Source organism: Zalophus californianus, chromosome 12 (genome assembly GCF_009762305.2).
Source record: "Zalophus californianus isolate mZalCal1 chromosome 12, mZalCal1.pri.v2, whole genome shotgun sequence".
Classification (NCBI taxonomy): Eukaryota; Metazoa; Chordata; class Mammalia; order Carnivora; family Otariidae; genus Zalophus; species Zalophus californianus.
In genome coordinates, this window is record NC_045606.1 from 53,748,756 (window position 1) to 53,769,867 (window position 21,112).

At 40.6% G+C, this 21,112-nt stretch overlaps 1 protein-coding gene across 3 annotated transcripts in view; it reads right to left on the bottom strand.

Annotated features, from left to right (window-relative positions):
- RAPGEF5 (Rap guanine nucleotide exchange factor 5) overlaps window positions 1–21,112 on the bottom strand; it is a 236,155-nt gene that overhangs the window by 170,854 nt on the left and 44,189 nt on the right. For all 3 annotated transcript variants that reach the window (XM_027574280.2, XM_027574281.2, XM_027574282.2), the window contains exons 4-5: window positions 20,479–20,600; window positions 18,869–19,037 (exon numbers count right to left, since the gene is read on the bottom strand). In XM_027574280.2, coding sequence (XP_027430081.1) covers window positions 18,869–19,037; window positions 20,479–20,600 — 291 coding nt within the window. The remainder of the gene's footprint in view (window positions 1–18,868; window positions 19,038–20,478; window positions 20,601–21,112) is intronic.

A 21,112-nucleotide genomic window follows, 5' to 3' on the forward strand; every position in this document is an offset into this window, starting at 1 on the left:
CTCAAATGACTCCCCATCTCCCTCAGTATAAAACCAAAGTCTTCACAGTGGCTGACAACTCTCCCCCCTTCACATTTGCTTCAACTTTAATGCTTCCACCTTAGACCTCTGCACCAGCTATCCCTTTAACCTAGCACTCTTCCCTCAGATAGCCACCTCACTTTTGCCTCACAGCCTTGAAGTCTCTGTCAACTTCTTTCCTGACCCTTATCTACATATCCCTCATTTCCTACTTTATGTATCTTCATGAAGTTTTCTATCTTTAACCAACCTAAATCTGTTTATTTAGGAAATTGTCTGTCCTCCCCTAGTAGACTGTAGGCTCTGTGGAACTAGACATTTTGTTCCACAGAGTTTTGTTCATGGTTATATCCCCAACACTTAGAACACAACCTAGTCTATAAGAGACATTCAATAAATAACTGTTGAATAAATTAACAGAGTACCTGAAACTTCAAGGAATGCTCTATGAATCACTATCCCAAGACTACCACTGCATAAGATATTAGCTTGTTATCTGCAGTCAGTTCAACTGAAGGACGCTGCTTTTACTCAAGAATGCTTTCCCTGAGCTGTTCCATCGTTCTCCCAGCTCCCTGCAGCAGTTCTTTCAGTGACCTTCTCGTCATTCGAATCCAACCATGACTTTCTTATATCAAATACCAAAGATGTGCTAACTCTGAAAGTACCTTAAATAAAGTAATAACAGTACAAGGATCACCCCACCTCCTCATCTTCTTCTAAGAAATAACTAGTATAGATGTAGTGACAGTTTACAACCCAGCCACTTGTTTGACAATCATTTGCACAATTCATCCTGCAGCAGAAAAGAACAGTAAGTCCCCACCCTAGAACATCTCTCAGCTCTGATAGCCAAACAGTCACATAGTGTTGAGTTCCAATAAAGAACCTCAGGAGGCAGCACCCGGGGGCCATTATCTGGGCAATGGAATTCGTTTGATACCAGTCAGGCCCAGTATAATTTCTAACAACTTGGATTTACCTGGTATCCCTGGCAGGGTTTCCCAGAATTCTTTTAGTGAGAATTCCTTCATGAGAATTAGTATAATGGATTGAGATTATTCCAATGAAGTTCTTAAAGATAAAGCTTGTCATACATTTTCTATATGAGAGACAGAACCCACACTCCTCAACCAGATTTTGGCCAAAATATTTGTGCCTTAAGATTCAAGAGCAACCAATACCATCTTGGAGTTGGAAAACCTTACTTCCTTTCTAACTGAAAGAAGTTTCATGGTATTTCAGGGTGGAAAACTGGAGGCATTTTATTATGGAAATATTATCCAAATAATACCACTTTACATTTGTATACTGATACTTCAAAAATGCACGAGTTCTGTCCGTCCATCTATGTGTCAGTACTGAATAGCGTATGTGGGCTGCCAAGAGCTACCACTATGCATAACATTGATCCTTTAAGAAAATGTGTTAAATGTCTATTTGATGGTTGTTGGGATTGCAAAGATTTGGAGTCAAGTATTTCAAGAGGTAGAGACTGTGTATAACTGGCACAAGCCAGACCAGCTGAGCGGTTATCCATGACCTTCCAGACGTACTTATGCCAACACTACACTGAGCTGCACATTACAAAGAAACCTAATGACAGGAGTTGTGGCCTCACTCAGCTTTCATGTAAAATGCTATTACTGCTCTCCCAGGGGCTTCGTTTGTGTCTGAGTGCTTCTTTCATACACACTACACATCAACCTTCACATCAAACAGAGATATTCTAGATTGGGACCCCAAGGAGGGTGGGAAACATGCCCGTCTCCAAATCAGAATTCTAACAGGGAAGAGTCTGTTCTACGGGGATGTCAGGCAGGCCTGTTCATTACTTCCCACCATCACCAACCCCTAAAGCCAGGCTGATGTTGAGCTGTCCTGTGCTTTTTGTTTGGTTTGGAGGGACTGGAGGGAAATGCAGTATTTAGGATGGACCTGAGACTACCTCTGCTAGAGGCTGATGAAATTCTAGGGCATGGAAAAAACCAGAACCAAGACAAACTATACAGGAATCTTTCAAACACACGATCCCACAAATAAGAGATGCACGGCACACACCCATATGAAAACAAAACAGCTTCTTTATCCACTCATCTGTCGATGGACATCTTGGCTCTTTCCATAGTTTAGCTATTGTGGACATTGCTGCTATAAACATCGGGGTGCACGTACCCCTTCGGATCACTACATTTGTATCTTTGGGGTAAATACCCAGTAGTGCAATTGCTGGGTCGTACGGTAGCTCTATTTTCAACTTTTTGAGGAACCTCCATACTGTTTTCCAGAGTGGCTACACCAGCTTGCATTCCCACCAACCATGTAGGAGGGTTCCCCTTTCTCTGGACTATGGAAAGAGCCAAGATGTCCATCGACAGATGAATGGATAAAGAAGATGTGGTATATATACACAATGGAATATTATGCAGCCATCAAAAGGAATGAAATCTTGCCATCTGCAACAACGTGGATGGAACTGGAGGGTATTATGCTGAGTGAAATAAGTCAATCAGAGAAAGACATGTATCATATGACCTCACTGATATGACAAATTCTTACTCTCAGGAAACAAACTGAGGGTTGCTGGAGTGGTGGGGGGTGGGAGGGATGGGGTGGCTGGGTGATAGACATTGGGGAGGGTATGTGCTATGGTGAGCGCTGTGAATTGTGTAAGACTGTTGAATCACAGACCTGTACCTCTGAAACAAATAATACATTATATGTTAAAAAAAAAAAGAAGAAGAAGAAGAAGATAGCAGGAGGGGAAGAATGAAGGGGGGGAAATCGGAGGGGGAGACGAACCATGAGAGATTATGGACTCTGAGAAACAAACTGAGGGTTCTAGAGGGGAGGGGGGTGGGGGGAGGGGTTAGCCTGGTGATGGGTATTAAAGAGGGCACGTTCTGCATGGAGCACTGGGTGTTATATGCAAACAATGAGTCATGGAACACTACATCAAAAACTAATGATGTATGGTGATTAACATAACATAATAATAAAAAAAAGAGTTGGACACTTAACAAACTGAGCCACCCAGGCACCCATTAATCAGCATTTCTGAAAAATATACACAAATTACACAGGAAAAGGCAAGCCAAATTATGATAATAATATACCAGGAAATCTAATGGGCTAAAGAAGAAAAATTAGGCAAATTTCAAGAATGCATGAATATTGAGTTTTGCCACAATCAGATTATCATTCCTACAGAGAAACATGTAGCTTCTGAGGTGTATTTTTTCCTAATTTCAATAAAGTTAAATTGTTTGTATTTTAAAAAAAAAGAAAACAAAACCATCAGTGGGTTTAGCAAACTCCATCTTTAAGATACTCTGCCAACACAAGTGAGAGTCACTTAGCCTTATCTGTGATTGTCAGAGGCACTTCTTGGGAGAAGTGATATCCAGGGTGAAGTTTGGATGGATAAGGAGTGGCCCTGGAATTGTAGCAGGATTACCAGGACAAGAAAGTAGGAAATGGCAGGAGATAAAGCCAAGGCCAGACCAGCCAGGGCCTCATCTGATACTGCTAAAGAGATTTTGTTTTGTGCTGAGGGCTATGAACTTCGGCTGTAAAACAAACGAGATTGATGGAGAAGTAACTAGAAGAGGATATAAAATCAAAGGTTGGTTGGTTTCCGGTTATTACGATTGAGGGAATCATTCGCTGAAAGAAAAGAGCCAACAGAGAGATATGAGAAAGCAGGAAAAGGAAGTCTCCAAGGAGGGGAAGGACCCACAGCCCAGAGAGAAGAATGAGTCTTGAGCAGAAAGAGGGACTCTCCCTCCACCAAACTGAGAACTAATGATGTTAAGTCAGCGGATGATGCCACAGTTCACAGAGTCTGTTCTGTACTTGCTGACTGTCAGGCAAGGAAACTTCAAGGCCTTTCTCTTGCAGAAATAATTCCTGGGCCAGATTTGAAATTTTTCTTTCTTAGAAATTACTGATATCAAGTCCTAGACACTGCCAAAGAGAATGCTCCTCCAGGAGGACAGACTCAATCTCCACCACATCTAACACCCACTGGTCCCAGGAGACTAAGAAAGTACACTCACCTTCTCTAACATCTATAATCTGGACACATCCATTTTGCATAACAAAGCACATTCTCATGACAAAAAAGAAAAAGTGGGATGGTAGAAAAATGAGAATTAGATTTTTCTTACCATCTTTGATATCATGAATACAACCTTCTGTTCAACCTTCTAAAGGGAAGTTAATTTTTCACAGGATCAGGCTACTAGTTGTGCTTACAGAGGCCATTTACCAAACACTAGTAAAATGTGAATGTGACAGGTTTCACTGAGTCCAGGATATATAGTTACACATTCATCCAAAATCGAATAAAATTATTATTGATATTTTTGCATTTTATATTGAAGATTTGAGAATTAATAGTTAATATTTAAACAGCTACATTTCAAATGCTAGCACAACCAGGCCTAAAAGTTCAACTTCTGTTAAAATTCCTGTACTACTCTTAAATAATTATGTACTCTGATAAAAATAAGCAATCTGTTCCCACATCTAGAATAAGTCTTTTCTGTAAACAATGGAAATTTTGGAGGGCTTAGTGCTTCCTTGGGGGAGGGGGTGATGAGTAATAACAAAGACTAAGACCAGCTGATTTCATAGCATTTTTTGTAAAATTTAAAGTAGTAAATGGAAACTTTCTTCACCTAAGATCCTAATATGAAACTTATGCCAAGCTCCATCACAAAATTTTTTTGAGAAATATTCAAAAAATGTTTACTCATCCAATATTTATTTCCTCTTCCCCAAAGAGCATAAAATGAGAATCTAATTAGGAAAAGTCAGGAATATAAAAGGTAGGTTTGGGACATAGGAATGGTGGACTTGAAGTAGATCTCCCACTTAGAAGATGTTAATTCAGCACCAGTTCAGAAATTAAGGATGCCAATCGATTTCTCACCTTGCTTAAACATGTCAGGTAGACAAGGCAAAGTTAGGCAGAATAAGGACAATAAAGGAATGGAGGTGACAGGGTGGAAGGTGGTGGCTGCATTAGCGTATGTGGGGTGCCAAGGGGAGACAGGGATCTGAATTTTGGAAATCACCACCATGGGGAGGATATTAAATAAAGGACTGGGTGAGGGCACAGCCAGAATGAGAGCAGAGAAAGAAGTCTGAGGACTTAGCACCAGGACACTCCCTGTTCAGAGGTCAGTGTTTCCAAAGTAGGTTTTACTATTATGCAGGTGTGGTGAGGCCAATAGACAAGATGACTGCCATTGAAAAGATATGTGGGGGGGGGGCGGGGGGGACGGAGCAAGATGGCGGAGGAGTAGGAGACCTGGATTTCATCTGGTCTCAGGAATTCAGCTGAATAGGGATCAAACCATTCTGAACACCTACAAACTCAACAGGAGATCAAAGAGGAGAGTAGCAACAACTCTCTGAACAGAAAAGCGACCACTTTCTGGAAGGTAGGATGTGCAGAGAAGTGAATCTGAGGGGATACTCGGGAGGATAGACGGCGGGGGAGGGGGCCTCCGTCAGCTGCTTCTGGCAAGTGATAGAGCCGCGGAGCACAAAAATCAGAACTTTTAGAAGCCGGCTCCGCTGAGGGACGTCGCTCCAGTGGCTAAGCTGGGGTAGAACCCTCACGGGACAGTGTGGTCTCAGGACCCTCGGGGTCACAGAAAGACCGGGGGAGCCTGAGTGCGCCAGAGCTCCCACATATCAGAGCAGGGAAGCCGGCTGCAGAGATGGAGCCAAGGCGCGGGCTCTCAGCTCGGGGTTGCCATAAACTGAGATCCGCGGCCCAGTCGGGCCACTGCTCCTCAAGTAGGGACCCAACAAGCAGCAGAGCCAGGGAGACTCCCCTTCCTCCCCCGGGAGGAGCGGCACGGGAGCGCACCGCAGGGATCTGCTGGGTTTGGAGACTCCAAACGGGGTTGGATGCCAGAGATAGAAACGCTCAGTCACAGGCCGGGTGAGCACGGAGTGCGGCCGGAGACTGGGGAGACAGGAGTGACTCACTGCTTTTCTCTGGGGATGCACTGAGGAGCGGGGCTCCGAGTTCTCGGCTCCTCCAGGCGGAGATTGGGAGGCCACCATTTTCACTCTCGTCCTCCAAAGTTGTACCAAAGGCTTGCAGGGAACAAAAGCTGCCCAGAGCAAACCCGAGCGGATTGCTTAGCCCGGATGGACAAGGGGGGCGATTTCGCCTCCAGCAAAGACATTTGGGAACGACAGCAACAGGCCCCTCCCCCAGAAGATCAGCACGAACAGCCAGCCAAGACCAAGTTTACCAATCAAGGAAAACGGGAGAACTCCAGCGCTAGGGGAATACTGCACATAGAATTCATGGCTTTTTTACCATGATTCATTAGTTTTGCAAAGTTAATTTAACTGGGTTTTTTTTTTGAATTTTTCTTTTTCCCTTTTTCAACCAACATCTTATCAATCCCTTTTTTAAAAAACACATTTTTTTTTTCATTTTTAGAGTCATATTCTATCCCTTCATAGTGGTTACCCTTATTTTTGGCATATATATATGTTGTTCTCTCTTTAAAATTTTGAGATACAGTTTCTTCTAACAGATCAAAATATTCCCTAAATCACTAGTGTATGGCTTTGTTCTAGTCTCCTGCCTGATCACATTCTCTCCCTTTTTAAATCCTCTTCTTTCTTTTTTCAAGCAAATTCTTATCAATTCCTTTTATAAAATCTTTTATAATTTTCATCTTTACAGTCATCTTCCATCCCTTCATTGTATCAACCCTTATTTTGTACATATATGTCTTTCTTTCTTTAAAATTTTAGGAGGCACTTTCTTCTAACAGACCAAAATACACCCCAAATCTAGTGTGTGGCACTGATCTATGCACTAGCCTGATCATATTTGATCATATTCTGTTTTGTTTTGTTTTTGTTTGTTTTTATCTTGTTCTTTTTCTTTTTTTTCTCTTTCTTTTTTCTTTCTCTCCCTTTCTTTTCCCCTGGTTTCAGGTCTTTTCTGATTTGTTTAGAGTATATTTGCTGGGGACGTTGTTAACCTGTTAGCATTTCGTTCTCTCATTCATCTATTCTCCTCTGGACAAAATGACAAGACGAAAAAAATCACCTCAGCAAAAAGAACAACAGGTAGTACCGTCTGCCAGGGACCTACTCAATATGGACATTAGTACGATGTCAGACCTAGAGTTCAGAATCATGGTTTTAAAGATACTAGCTGGGCTTGAAAAAAGCATGGAAGTTTTTAGAGAAACCTTCCTGGAGAAATAAAAGAACTAAAATCTAACCAAATCGAAATCAAAAAGGCTATTAATGAAGTGCAATAAAAAATGGGGGCACTAACTGCTAAGATAAATGAGGCAGAAGAGAGAATTGGCGATATAAAAGACCAAATGATGGAAAATAAAGAAGCTGAGAAAAAGAGAGATAAACAACTACTGGATCACGAGGGCAGAATTCGAGAGATAAGCGATACCATAAGATGAAACAACATTAGAATAATTGGGATCCCAGAAGAAGAAGAATGAGAGAGAGGGGCAGAAGGCATATTGGAGTAAATTATAGCAGAGAACTTCCCTAATGTGGGGAAGGAAACAGGCATCAAAATCCAGGAGGCACAGAGAACCCCTCTCAAAATCAATAAAAGTAGGTCAACACCCCGACATCTTACAGTAAAACTTACGAGTCTCAGACACAAAGAGAAAATCTTGAAAGCAGCTCGGGAGAAGAGATATATAACCTATAATGGTAGAAACATTAGATTGGCAACAGACCTATCCACAGAGACCTGGCAGGCCAGAAAGGACTGGCATGATATCTTCAGAGCACTAAACAAGAAAAATATGCAGCCAAGAATACTATATCCAGCTAGGCTGTCATTGAAAATTGAAGGAGAGATAAAAAGCTTCCAGGACAAACAAAAACTAAAGGAATTTGCAAACACGAAACCAGGCCTACAAGAAATATTGAAAGGGGGCCTCTAAGCAAAGAGAGAGCCTAAAAGCAGCAAAGACCAGAAAGGAACACAGACAATATAGAGTAACAGTCACCTTAGAGGCAATACAATGGCACTAAATTCATATCTTTCAATAGTTACCCTGAATGTAAATGGGCTAAATGCCCCAATCAAAAGACACAGGCTATCAGATTGGATTAAAAAACAAGACCCATCAATATGCTGTCTGCAAGAGACTCATTTTAGACCCAAAGATACTCCCACATTGAAAGTGAGGGGGTGGAAAACCATTTATCATGCTAATGGACACCAAAAGAAAGCTGGGGTGGCAATTCTTATATCAGACAAATTAGATTTTAAGACAAAGACTGTAATAAGAGATGAGGAAGGACACTATATCCTACTTAAAGGGTCTATCCAACAAGAAGATCTAACAACTGTAAATATCTATGCCCCTAACATGGGAGCAGCCAATTATATAAGGCAATTAATAACAAAAGCAAAGAAACACATTGACAACAATACAATAATAGTGGGGGACTTTAACACCCCCCTGACTGAAATGGACAGATCATCTAAGCAAAAGATCAACAAGGAAATAAAGACTTTAAATGACACACTGAACCAAATGGACTTCACAGACATATTCAGAACATTCCATCCCAAAGCAACAGAATACACATTCTTCTCTAGTGCCCATGGAACATTCTCCAGAATTGATCACATCCTAGGTCACAAATCAGGTCTCAACCGGTACCAAAAGTTTGGGATTATTCCCTGCATATTTTCAGACCACAATGCTTTGAAACTAGAACTCAATCACAAGAGGAAAGTCGGAAAGAACTCAAATACATGGAGGCTAAAGAGCATCCTACTAAAGAATGAATGGGTCAACCAGGAAATTAAAGAAGAATTAAAAAAATTCATGGAAACCAATGAAAATGAAAACAGAACTGTTCAAAATCTTTGGAATACAGCAAAGGCAGTCCTGAGAGGAAAGTATACAGCAATACAAGCCTTTCTCAAGAAACAAGAAAGGTCTCAAATACACAACCTCACCCTACACCTAAAGGAGCTGGAGGAAGAACAGCAAATAAAGCTGGAGAAGAGAAATAATAAAGATCAGAGCAGAAATCAATGAAATAGAAACCAAAAGAACAGTAGAACAGATTAACGAAAGTAGGAGCTGGTTCTTTGAAAGAATTAACAAGATTGATAAACCCCTGGCCAGACTTATCAAAAAGAAAAGAGAAATGACTCAAATCAACAAAATCATGAATGAAAGAGGAGAGATCACAACCAACACCAAAGAAATACAAACAATTATAAGAACATATTATGAGCAACTCTATGCCAGCAAATTAGATAACCTGGAAGAAATGGATGCATTCCTAGAGATGTATCAACTACCAAAACTGAACCAGAAAGGAATAGAAAACCTGAACAGACCTGTAACCACTAAGGAAATTGAAGCAGTCATCAAAAATCTCCCAACAAACAAAAGCCCAGGGCCAGATGGCTTCCCAGGGGAATTCTACCAAACATTTAAAGAAGAATTAATACCTATTCTCCTGAAACTGTTCCAAAAAATAGAAATGGAAGGAAAACCTCCAAAGTCATTTTATGAGGCCACCATTACCTTGATCCCAAAACCAGACAAAGACCCCATCAAAAAGGAGAATTACAGATCAATATCCTTGATGAACATGGATGCAAAAATTCTCACCAAAATACTAGTCAATAGGATCCAACAGTACATTAAAGGATTATTCACCATGACCAAGTAGGATTTATCCCTGGGCCGCAAGGTTGGTTCAACATCTGCAAATCAATCAACGTGATACAATACATTAACAAAAGAAAGAAAAAGAATCATATGATCCTCTCAATAGATGCAAAAAAAGCCTTTGATAAAGTACAGCATCCTTTCTTGATCAAAACTCTTCAGAGTATAGGGACAGAGGGTACCCATCTCAATATCATAAAAGCCATCTATGAAAAACCTACAGCGAATATCATTCTCAATGGGGAAAGGCTGAGAGCTTTCCCCCTTAGGTCAGGAACCCGGCAGGGATGTCCACTATCACCACTGCTATTCAACATAGTATTAGAAGTCCTAACCACAGCAATCAGACAACAAAAAGAAATCAAAGGCATCCAAATCGGCAAAGAGGAAGTCATACTCTCACTCTTTGCAGATGATATGATACTTTATGTGGAAAACCCAAAAGACTCCACCCCAAAACTGCTAGAACTCATACAGGAATTCAGTGAAGTGGCAGGCTATAAAATCAATGTACAGAAATCAGTGGCATTCCTATACACCAACAACAAGACAGAAGAGAGACAAATTAAGGAGTCGATCCCATTTACAATTGCACCCAAAACCATAAGATACCTAGGAATAAATCTAACCAAAGAGGCAAAGGATCTGTATTCAGAAAACTATAAAATACTCATGAAAGAAATTGAGGAAGACACAAAGAAATGGAAAAACATTCCATGCTCATGGATTGGAAGAACAAACATTGTGAAGATGTCAATGCTACCTAGAGCAATCTACACATTCAATGCAATCCCCATCAAAATACCATCCACTTTTTTCAAAGAAATGGAACAAATAATCCTAAAATTTGTATGGAACCAGAAGAGACCCCGAATAGCCAGAGGAATGTTGAAAAAGAAAAGCAAAGCTGGCGGCATCACAATTCCGGACTTCCAGCTCTATTACAAAGCTGTCATCATCAAGACAGTATGGTACTGGCACAAAAATAGACACATAGATCAATGGAACAGAATAGAGAGCCCAGAAATGGACCCTCAACTCTATGGTCAACTAATCTTCGACAAAGCAGGAAAGAATGTCCAATGGAAAAAAGACAGTCTCTTCAACAAATGGTGTTGGGAAAATTGGACAGCCACATGCAGAAGAAGAAAACTGGACCCCTTCCTTACACCACACACAAAAATAGACTCCAAATGGTTGAAAGACCTAGATATGAGACAGGAGTCCATCAAAATTCTAAAGGAGAACACAGGTAGCAACCTCTTCGACCTCAGCTGCAGCAACTTCTTCCTAGAAACATCGCCAAAGGCAAGGGAAGCAAGGGCAAAAATGAACTATTGGGATTTCATCAAGATAAAAAGCTTTTGCACAGCAAAAGAAACAGTCAACAAAACCAAAAGACAACCGACAGAATGGGAGAAAATATTTGCAAATGACATATCAGATAAAGGGCTCTTATCCAAAATCTATAAAGAACTCATCAAACTCAACACCCATAGAACAAATAATCCAATCAAGAAATGGGCAGAAGACATGAACAGACATTTTTCCAAAGAAGACATCCAAATGGCCAACAGACACATGAAAAAGTGCTCAACGTCACTCGGCATCAGGGAAATCCAAATCAAAACCTCAATGAGATACCACCTCATACCAGTCAGAATGGCTAAAATTAACAAGTCAGGAAACGACAGATGTTGGCGGGGATGCAGAGAAAGGGGAACCCTCCTACACTGTTGGTGGGAATGCAAGCTGGTACAACCACTCTGGAAAACAGTATGGAGGTTCCTCAAACAGTTGAAAATAGAGCTACCATACGATCCAGCAATTGCACTACTGGGTATTTACCACAAAGATATAAATGTAGGGATCCGAAGGGGTACGTGCTCCCCGATGTTTATAGCAGCAATGTCCACAATAGCCAAACTGTGGAAAGAGCCAAGATGTCCATCGACAGATGAATGGATAAAGAAGATGTGGTATATATACACAATGGAATATTATGCAGCCATCGAAAGGAATGAGATCTTGCCATTTGCAACGACGTGGATGGAACTGGAGGGTGTTATGCTGAGTGAAATAAGTCAATCAGAGAAAGACATGTATCATATGACCTCACTGATATGAGGAATTCTTAATCTCAGGAAACAAACTGACGGTTGCTGGAGTGGTGGGGGGTGGGAGGGATGGGGTGGCTGGGTGACAGACATTGGGGAGGGTATGTGCTATGGTGAGTGCTGTGAATTGTGCAAGACTGTTGAATCACAGATCTGTACCTCTGAAACAAATAATGCAATATATGTTAGGGAAAAAAAAGAAGAAGAAGATAGCAGGAGAGGAAGAATGAAGGGGAGTAAATCGGAGGGCGAGACAAACCATGAGAGACGATGGACTCTGAAAAACAAACTGAGGGTTCTAGAGGGGAGGGGGGTGGGGGGATGGGTTAGCCTGGTGATGGGTATTAAAGAGGGCATGTTCTGCGTGGAGCACTGGGTGTTATGCACAAACAATGAATCATGGAACACTACATCAAAAACTAATGATGTAATGTATGGTGATTAACATAACAATAAAAATTTTTTTTTAAAAAGATACATCAGCTTGGGGAGAATTAAGGTCTTAATAATAGTAAGTCTTCCATTCCATGAACATGGAGCGATCCTCTTATTTAAGTTTTATTTGATTTTTTTCCATCAGACTCATGAAGTGTTTGACATACAGCTCTTGCACACTTTTTAGATATGTACCTGAGTATTTCAGTGTTTTTTGTGCTAGTACATAGAAACAGAATTCATTTTTGTATACTGACCTTGTAACTTGTGACCCTGCTAAACCTGCTTATTAGTTCTAGTAGGTTTTTGTAGATTCCTTGGGATTTTGTATTTATATAATTAAGTCATCTGCAGAGAGAGGTGGCTTTATTTTTTCTTCTAGTCTGTATACATTTTATTGCACTGACTAGTGTTGAAGAGAAATAATTAAAAGGAGATGTATTAGCCTTGTTCCCTTAGTGGGAAAGCATTCAGTCTTCCACTATTAAGTATGATGTAAGCCATAGGTTTTATGTAAGGTTTATCCGATTGAAGAAGTTTCTTTATAGTCCTCGTTTTCTAAGACTTTTTATCCTGAATGGATAATGAATTTTTTCAAATGCTGTATTTATTACTAATATTTGTTGAGAAAGTTTCTGGTTTTCACATTTTCTCTTTCTGAATTTTGTCCTAATAATGCTAGCCTCATAAAGGGCCTTACGTAATTACTTACATATGGTCGTATCCCCACAGGGCCAAGCACAAACTTGTACTTCACACAAACCTGCTGGTCAGTTAATGCCTGTTGAGAAGGGTATGGGTGGTTGCCTCTTCCCAGATCTTCTCCCTGTCCCTTTTCCTTACCTAAAAGCTAAGAGGAGCAAATTCAGTTATCTAAGGACTCTGCACTCCCTTCCAAATATAAACCTTTATGAAGCTAAATGTACAGAATTTCAGGAGTGTCAGCCAAGTGGTGGTAAGTACCATGCTTGATAAAATCTTCGTCATAAAGGTATTAATCTGACTTCTTTACATAGTATTTTACAACTTTGATTTAATTAACATTCACATTTCCTGTCACTTAACCAAGCTCTTTCTGTATGGCTGACTTTACAGAACTGTTGACTTCAACTTTGGTGTACATTAGCCTCCCCTTTAGAACTTGACATTAAGTACTGATAGGATTGTCTCAGCTCTCCATCCCAAGCCTGACTCAGTAGATCTCAAATTATGCCTCCTTCTTTTTGAAAGGATCATGGTTGAGAACCACTGCCATAGAGGTCACTTCCAAGCTCACCTTCTGCCTTCATTTTACGTCACTGCCACCAAGTACAGAGGCCTGTCCCTTTGGCAAGTTATGCAACCCGTCTTGCCTCAGCTCCTTCATCTGTAACTTCAAACTTCTGTTGTAAGAAGTGTTAATCATTACTGCTACTATTGATTTTATTATTGTTGTCACTGCCAGGCCAGCTTAGGCCAAGTGACTACGCCAATTCTTCCCCATTTTTTTTAAGTAGGGAGACCCCTTTTACATAGAAATGGATCACAGCCCCATGAACTCTGTACATGTTGATTAAGCAAACACATGACAAAAATGTTACCGTGACTTCAAGTAACAAACTGTATTTATTTCAGAACCGACGACACACAGTTAGGTCATTTTCTTTATTCAGTGTAAAGATAATGCTTGTGTTCCCTATGGATTTACACAGCCCTGCACTCCATCTGAGACGTGCTCCCCACCCTTCTCAAAGGCTGAGTTCCTCTCACTGTGGCTCACTGCTCCAGCGCATCAAGCCACCTTGCACTGCCTCGACGTGCCACCACTCTTCCTAACCTCATGCCCTGCACACTGTTCCATCTACCTCAAGTACCCTTTGTGTCTCTGTCTAGAGCATGAAATAATGCTAATAAATTCATCCTTTTTCTTTTTTTTAGAGAGGGAAAAAGAGAGAAAGAGAGAGGAAATGGAGGGGAGGGGCAGGGAGAGAGAGAGAGAGAGAATCTTAAGTGGGCTCCATGCGCAGCACAGAGCCAAACGCAGGGCTCCATCTCACAACGCTTAGATCATGACCTGAGTCGAAATCAAGAGTCAGACGCTTAACCGACTGAGCCACCCAGGTGCCCCACTAATAAATTCATCTTAACCCACCGGACTGAGCTTTCCCTAGAGTTGGTTAGTTAGGAATCTGAAGGTTAAGATACCATTCAATTAAGTGCACTGCTAAATAAGAGTAACAACAATGAACATGTTTTTGTTTTGTTTTTTCAATAACTAGAATCAGGAAAACTCAGGCTGGGATGCCATGAGAGGGAGCTGTTTCAACAGATGTCAAGTGGCTGAATGGACTATCTGTGGAAGCCACAGCCATACTCCTCAGGAGCACTGGCAACACCATTAGGTACACAGGAAGGCCCATCAGCCAGGCAGGACCAACAGACACTGATCCAGCCAGGACAGACAAACCCAACTTGTACCAGCCCAGGCTCCACAGCAGATGCCAACAGAACACCCCAGTTATACCTCAGGAATCATTAGGGAAGTGGCTGCCCATCCACTAGACAAAATCGGCGGGGATGGGAAAGGGCTCACCCTGTCAGGAGAGCCTCCTCTACCAGGCTTAAGAGACCCATACCACTCACCACATACCAGAGGTTGTCTTCCTGAGGAACAGGGAGTGGGCCCAGACTGAACATTTTTACCAAAATATGCTCCACAGCCTTTTAAATTACCTTATTAGAATAATTTAACTGGATTAGACTAAAATTATGGGCTTCTTCCCCTTCCTTCCGGCTACCTAGCAAGATGGAGGCTCACGTGGACAATAAATAATAGATTGCTCAGAGGAAAAATGAAGACATCACATTTTTCTTTAAATGTCTGACTGTAGCACAAGTTACATTTTAGCAATCCTCTAGAACTCTTTAAATAACAGCTTAAATGTTAACTGCCCTGTAATTGGAGAATGTAGTTTTGTGTATTTGAGGTTCACAGACTCTGTCTATTCAGAGCCCTACCGCTCCCACCCCTGGTAAGCTGGCAGCCACTGTAAAGACGGTTCAACTGAAATAGCTAAGCTTCCTCACAGAGTAAATCCTCCCATTTCTCACTAGTCCTAAAGGCACTATTAGGCTGCCTTTCCCTACGCGGTTACTTCAGCATTTCTAACCAACCACACACACCCCAATCTACCTCCACCCCCCCACACAAAATTTAAAAAAAAAAAGAGTTAGAAAAAAGTCCATTCTGGATGACTTGATTTGGCTTTCAGTTTGAATAAAATACAATGACTGCTATTTCTTTCTCCCAGAGAAAGTACCCTGGACACTCCTTTCAAATTATCTACTCAGTTTGGATGTAAAAGTTATTTTGTATAGAATAGGAATTCTTTTTCCTCAAATTAGCCCAGAAACCTGCAACAGCTCCATTTGCCATCCTGCTTCAAACATTCTTTTCTAAATGGAAAGAAAAAAATCCACTTTAAAAAAATACATTTGTGCAGAATTGTGTGTACATAGAGACGTTACATAGAGACGTTAAGTGGCTTCCTCACATAATTTTACAGAGATTTAGAAGACAGCAAATTAGAGGGACCTAATGCAGAACCACATACACAGACCTTAATAGCCTTCAAATACCAAAAAGGCCGGTAAAGACCACAGGACAGGATTTTCAGCTCGTGAATGGACAATGCAAGTTAATACATCAAGAGGACTTTAGAGGCCATTTCAGCAGAATGCATAAAAATGGGTTAAGAGAGCAGAATGGATAACACAAGATGAAGAATGACACAGAAGAATGGAAAAATTGTGGGATGCAAACAGCAGGAGCCATTAGTTAACTAAAAGTCAGACTGACAGGAACTGAAGACTTCGTGGAAGTTTTGGGGTCAAGGTAGGACTTGGGCTCCCCCTTGAGGGGTGGGTAGAATTTGCCCAGATAAGGAAAGAGGCAGAGGAAGGAGAAGGGCAGCACAGGAGGGAATAAACAGCTGTGAGATAGGGGTTAGAATGAATGAGGATCACCAGCAGTCCCCTGGGCATCACAAGCATTGAGCCCCAGGAGGGCTGAACCATCAACAGCTGGAAGAGGACAGTGCCCCTGGGCACCTCCTCTCTGACCATACTTTCTTCCAAGTCTGGATAACCTAAACCTTGGCTTTCCAAAATTTAGCAAAAATTTTACCCTAGCTTAGAGGTTTGCTTGTAACTCTAGCATAGAAAAAAATTATATATCTGTATATTATTTACACATTTATATATGTGTATACACCTATCTCCTGCCTTTAGAGACTCACAGTGGTTCATTAATTTTATCTTTTTATAGTTAGTAGCTATAATATGGGACAGATGGAGCCATAGCTCCCCAATGACAACTGCTCCAGAGGAATGATCACTCCCAATGTACATGGTCATGCTACCACCACCACCAAAATACCTGCTGATAAATAAGGCACAAGTGATTCTCAACTCCAGACGCATGCCATTTGTGTTCAGTGATTGATGTGACAAATGACTGCAGGTAATCTGGAACTCATATTAGGAATCGAATTTTGAAAGTAAGTTTTAGAACCTAGAGTGGACTCAGGGTTTCCCTATAACAAGGTCATCTCCCCCAGTGGCATCCCAATCTGCTCTCCGAGTCAGGGAGAAAGCAGTGGAGCAAAATCATGAGGACTGCCTGCAAGTTGATTTCAGCTGCCCTTATGGCTCTGGTAATCTGTGTACGCCCATGCGACCGGACACTCTTCCATCCTGGGTGCAGGACAGGAAGTGGTCAAGAAGAGCTGCTAGAGAAGGCCAGTCTCACGGCGTCAAAGCAAGTCACAGTCATCTCTAGCTTCCAAAGCACACACTCCTTCTTGGAAAGCTTGTTAAAGTTTACTAAAATGCTCTTTGACTTTTCTCAGGAAATTCTCACCTCTATTAAAAGCATCTTATACTAAAGAACATTTTCTGTTTCTGAAGAATTACATTTGAATTTTGCTTTACCATTCCAAGGTCCTCTACGCGAGGTGGTGGTGGTAAAGTCATAACCATTTTGGAGTCTGTCTAACATTTTTATAGTTTCTGTTTATAGTGTCTTAGAAGGGGAAGCTGGAATGACTCCTGGATCACACTCTGGCAGGAGTTAGAAGAGTAGCTATTAGAGTCACACGGACATGGATTCAAACCCTAACGTTCCACAGTTAGGGTTTGAATTCTCAATGGGGAAAAGCTGAGAGCTTTCCCCCTAAGGTCAGGAACACGGCAGGGATGTCCACTATCACCACTGCTATTCAACATAGTATTAGAAGTCCTAGCCACAGCAATCAGACAACAAAAAGAAATCAAAGGCGTCCAAATCAGCAAAGAGGAAGTCATACTCTCACTCTTTGCAGATGATATGATACTTTATGTGGAAAACCCAAAAGACTCCACCCCAAAACTGCTAGAATTCATACAGGAATTCAGTAAAGTGGCAGGCTATAAAATCAATGCACAGAAATCAGTGGCATTCCTATACACCAACAAGACAGAAGAGAGACAAATTAAGGAGTCGATGCCATTTACAATTGCACCCAAAACCTAAGTTAGGGTCCTGTGACCCTGGACAGGCCACCTGACCTCTGTGCCTCACTTTCCTCACTTATAAAAAAGCGACAATAGTAGTAACTTCTAGAATTCATCTGAAGATGAAATAATATAAAGCAGTTAGCATAGTTCCTGACATTAAGATGTGCTTCTACAATCAACCTATTAGCATGGTGTCTCATTAATATTCTAACACTTATTTCTTTTCTAAAAGCCTGGATTAACTGTCCAGTTGTTTTTTTTTTTAAGAGTAACTCATCCTTGTGATGATTGTAGGTGTTTCTCCTGAAACCTACCTTCCTACCCATGAGATAAAAATGACACCACTTGCCCTGCTAATCTCACAGACCCGAGAGTCCACAGTATGGGAACGTATTTTGAAAACTGAATATGGAGAAGTTATTGACGGAAAATTTTAATCTGAAATTCATTATTCCAAAATAAGCTTATCATGAATTCCGTGGAGAGACAAAGACATATCAACAACACCATATCATGACTCAAGCCTTGTTCCCAAGCCTTCTCTAATGAATTTTAATTCATTTTAATCACATAGTGATTCACTCTCTTCATGTGATAGTGATTCACGTGTTTTAATTTGCCAAATGTTGCTTCTCGCTTATTTTCAGAAAGGTCGGTTGAGCTCTTTCTTAGGAAAGTCACCATTTGGACAGCAGATAATATGTCAATTATTATTTTATTTCAACCTAAGCCAAGTCATCTTTACTCCTAATTTAGATCACAATTCACACAGTGATGATTAAATTAGCCACAGCATGGTGTAGCTGGCAAGGCATGAACTTCTGGGATTCGAATACCACATCAGCCATTTTCTAGCTGGATTTAATCTCCAGCCATTCCTTTTACCTTTCTGAACTTGCACCTGAGAAACGGCAACGGGACAGCTATCTCTTACAGGAGATGGTGACCTTAAAGAGCGGAGCACAGTGCCTAGAGACAGGAAATGGTCTCTAAGTGAGAATAATTTTATATTAGAACAAAAGAGCATCTACTTACAGTTCACAGATGCCCGCTCTAGCAGGAATGAGAGGCACAAGTTGCAGTAAAAGTTTGACACCATTCTGCCATTCTTCTTCTCTTTCAAATTCACAGTACAAGTAGCTACATTCATCAGAAGAAAACTGGTAGAAAACATAGGTATCTTGAAAGTACAAATTCTGGTCCACTGTTGGAAACAAAAAAGGGGAGGATCTGTTTTTTTAAAGTCTATTATTTAGCGAGTCATAAACCAAATAATAAATTGAAAGCCCTACTAATTATTAGGGAGAGCCCAGCGTTAGGATTATAATTATATATTCTAAGTCCATTCATGTTCACAATCCCATTGAACTAAAAGGGACTTACTGACCAACCTATTTTTATTACTTGAGGCTTTAGCCAGCATATTCATATATAGTTTATGATTCTTCTGCTTCACAGATAGGTGAAATCAGTAACAATTCAAACAGTGGGGAGAATTTCTTGTGTGTCTCAAAGCAAACAAATATATTTAATTACTTGAGTGATACACAAATGTAACAGTATCGCAAGTTTAAACTGTGGTTCTCAACCAGGGGCACCTGTGACACCCAAGCGACATTCGGCGGTGTCTGGAGACATTTTTGGTTCTCACTACTAGAGGGTGCTACAGGCATCTGGTGGGTAGAAAAAGTGATACTGCTAAACATCCTGTAATGTACAGGACGGGCCCCTACAACAGGATTACCTAGCACAAAATGTCAATGCTACCAAGGCTGTTTTAAAAGGAATCAAGAGTTAGAGACTAATCCAAAAAAACACTGGCACAAATTTTTTTGCTCACCAGAAACATGAACCTCACAAGCAAGCTGGTAACATTCCTCAAAGGTAGTTACCGCTTTTCTCAATAAGAATATCAGGTGCTAGGTATCAACAACTCACTGAAATTACACCCACATCCCCATCCGTACTACACTGGGACTTGGGTATACCTTTCTGAACCTTACTATGCTCTCTGATCCTCAGTATTTATTACCTATGGAGACAAAGGGGCCTCCTAGTGACCAACTAGCACCTGCATGATAAAGCTAAATTAAGAATCCAGATTGCTTAACTTCTAATTCTTTAATTCCCTGGGCTCAACTAAGAAAAGTGCTATCTGCCATCTATTTTAGTTGCTAGTTCACATCAATTTTGTGTTCTGTTTAAACAGCTAATTTTCATATGTCATATCCCTAATTGTTCATGATTAGTCAGTTAAAATGGCATAACATTCCACTCATAAAATCAGTTTCTGCTAATTATTCTAAGTACAGCTAGATAAATCACACATTTAGAGCAACTAAAGATGTCACTGATTAAAAAAAATTGTGAGCAGCCTTCTGAGTAGAGGAGAGGGTAAGGGAAAGACTCTTAGATGTAGTAGTCTATAAATCAGCAAGTACCTAATTATTTTGACAAAAGGTGTGAGAATTAACAATCAAAAGATGACTGGTCACTTTCATTTATAAAATGTGAGAGAATGCAAATATTTACCTGTGAAAAAAATTTCCATCCAGATTGTAACATCCTCTAGAAAATCAAGTAAATTTTGTTCTGGTAGCTTAATAAAATAATACTTCCGTGCTTTGAAAACATGTAATACTGACCTGATAACATAATTCCCATATCCAGTAGGAGCTGCCAGACCCCTATGGCCATAGATCTGCACTGGACAAAAGGACAGTGTTCTAGAAGCCAGTCTACCAGCTCTGACCCAACACAGCTCCTCCTGAACAAAAGGAAAGCCATTCATAGTAAGACAGTGTTGCCACTCATTTGCCCAAGAATTGATCATTAATATCATCCTTTTCATGTGCTTTTTTTAAACAAGGGACTCAATAATAAATGAACAGGCACCTCTTATTCATCTTTCCGATTTCAGCCCAGTATCACTTCCATAAGAAAACTTAGAATCATACCCTCTTATACTTTTGCTTCAAATCGCCTAGTAATTGTACATCCTTCTGAATGAATAATATCTGCTTTTCTCACTTCAGAATCATTTTCAGGATATCAGGGACTATGTATGTAACTTACTGTTAAACCCCAAAATTAGAATATTCCAGGCACATAGCTAGCAAGTTCTCAAAACATGTGTTTGAACAAATGAAGGAATAAATTTAGCAACCCATTATATAAAGATAATGCTTCTGCCTTGGTAAGACAAGCATCAAGGTGATGGTGATAAACTTTTATTCAACTCTTTATAGATTATTATCCAGTCTTTTTGAGAACAAAATA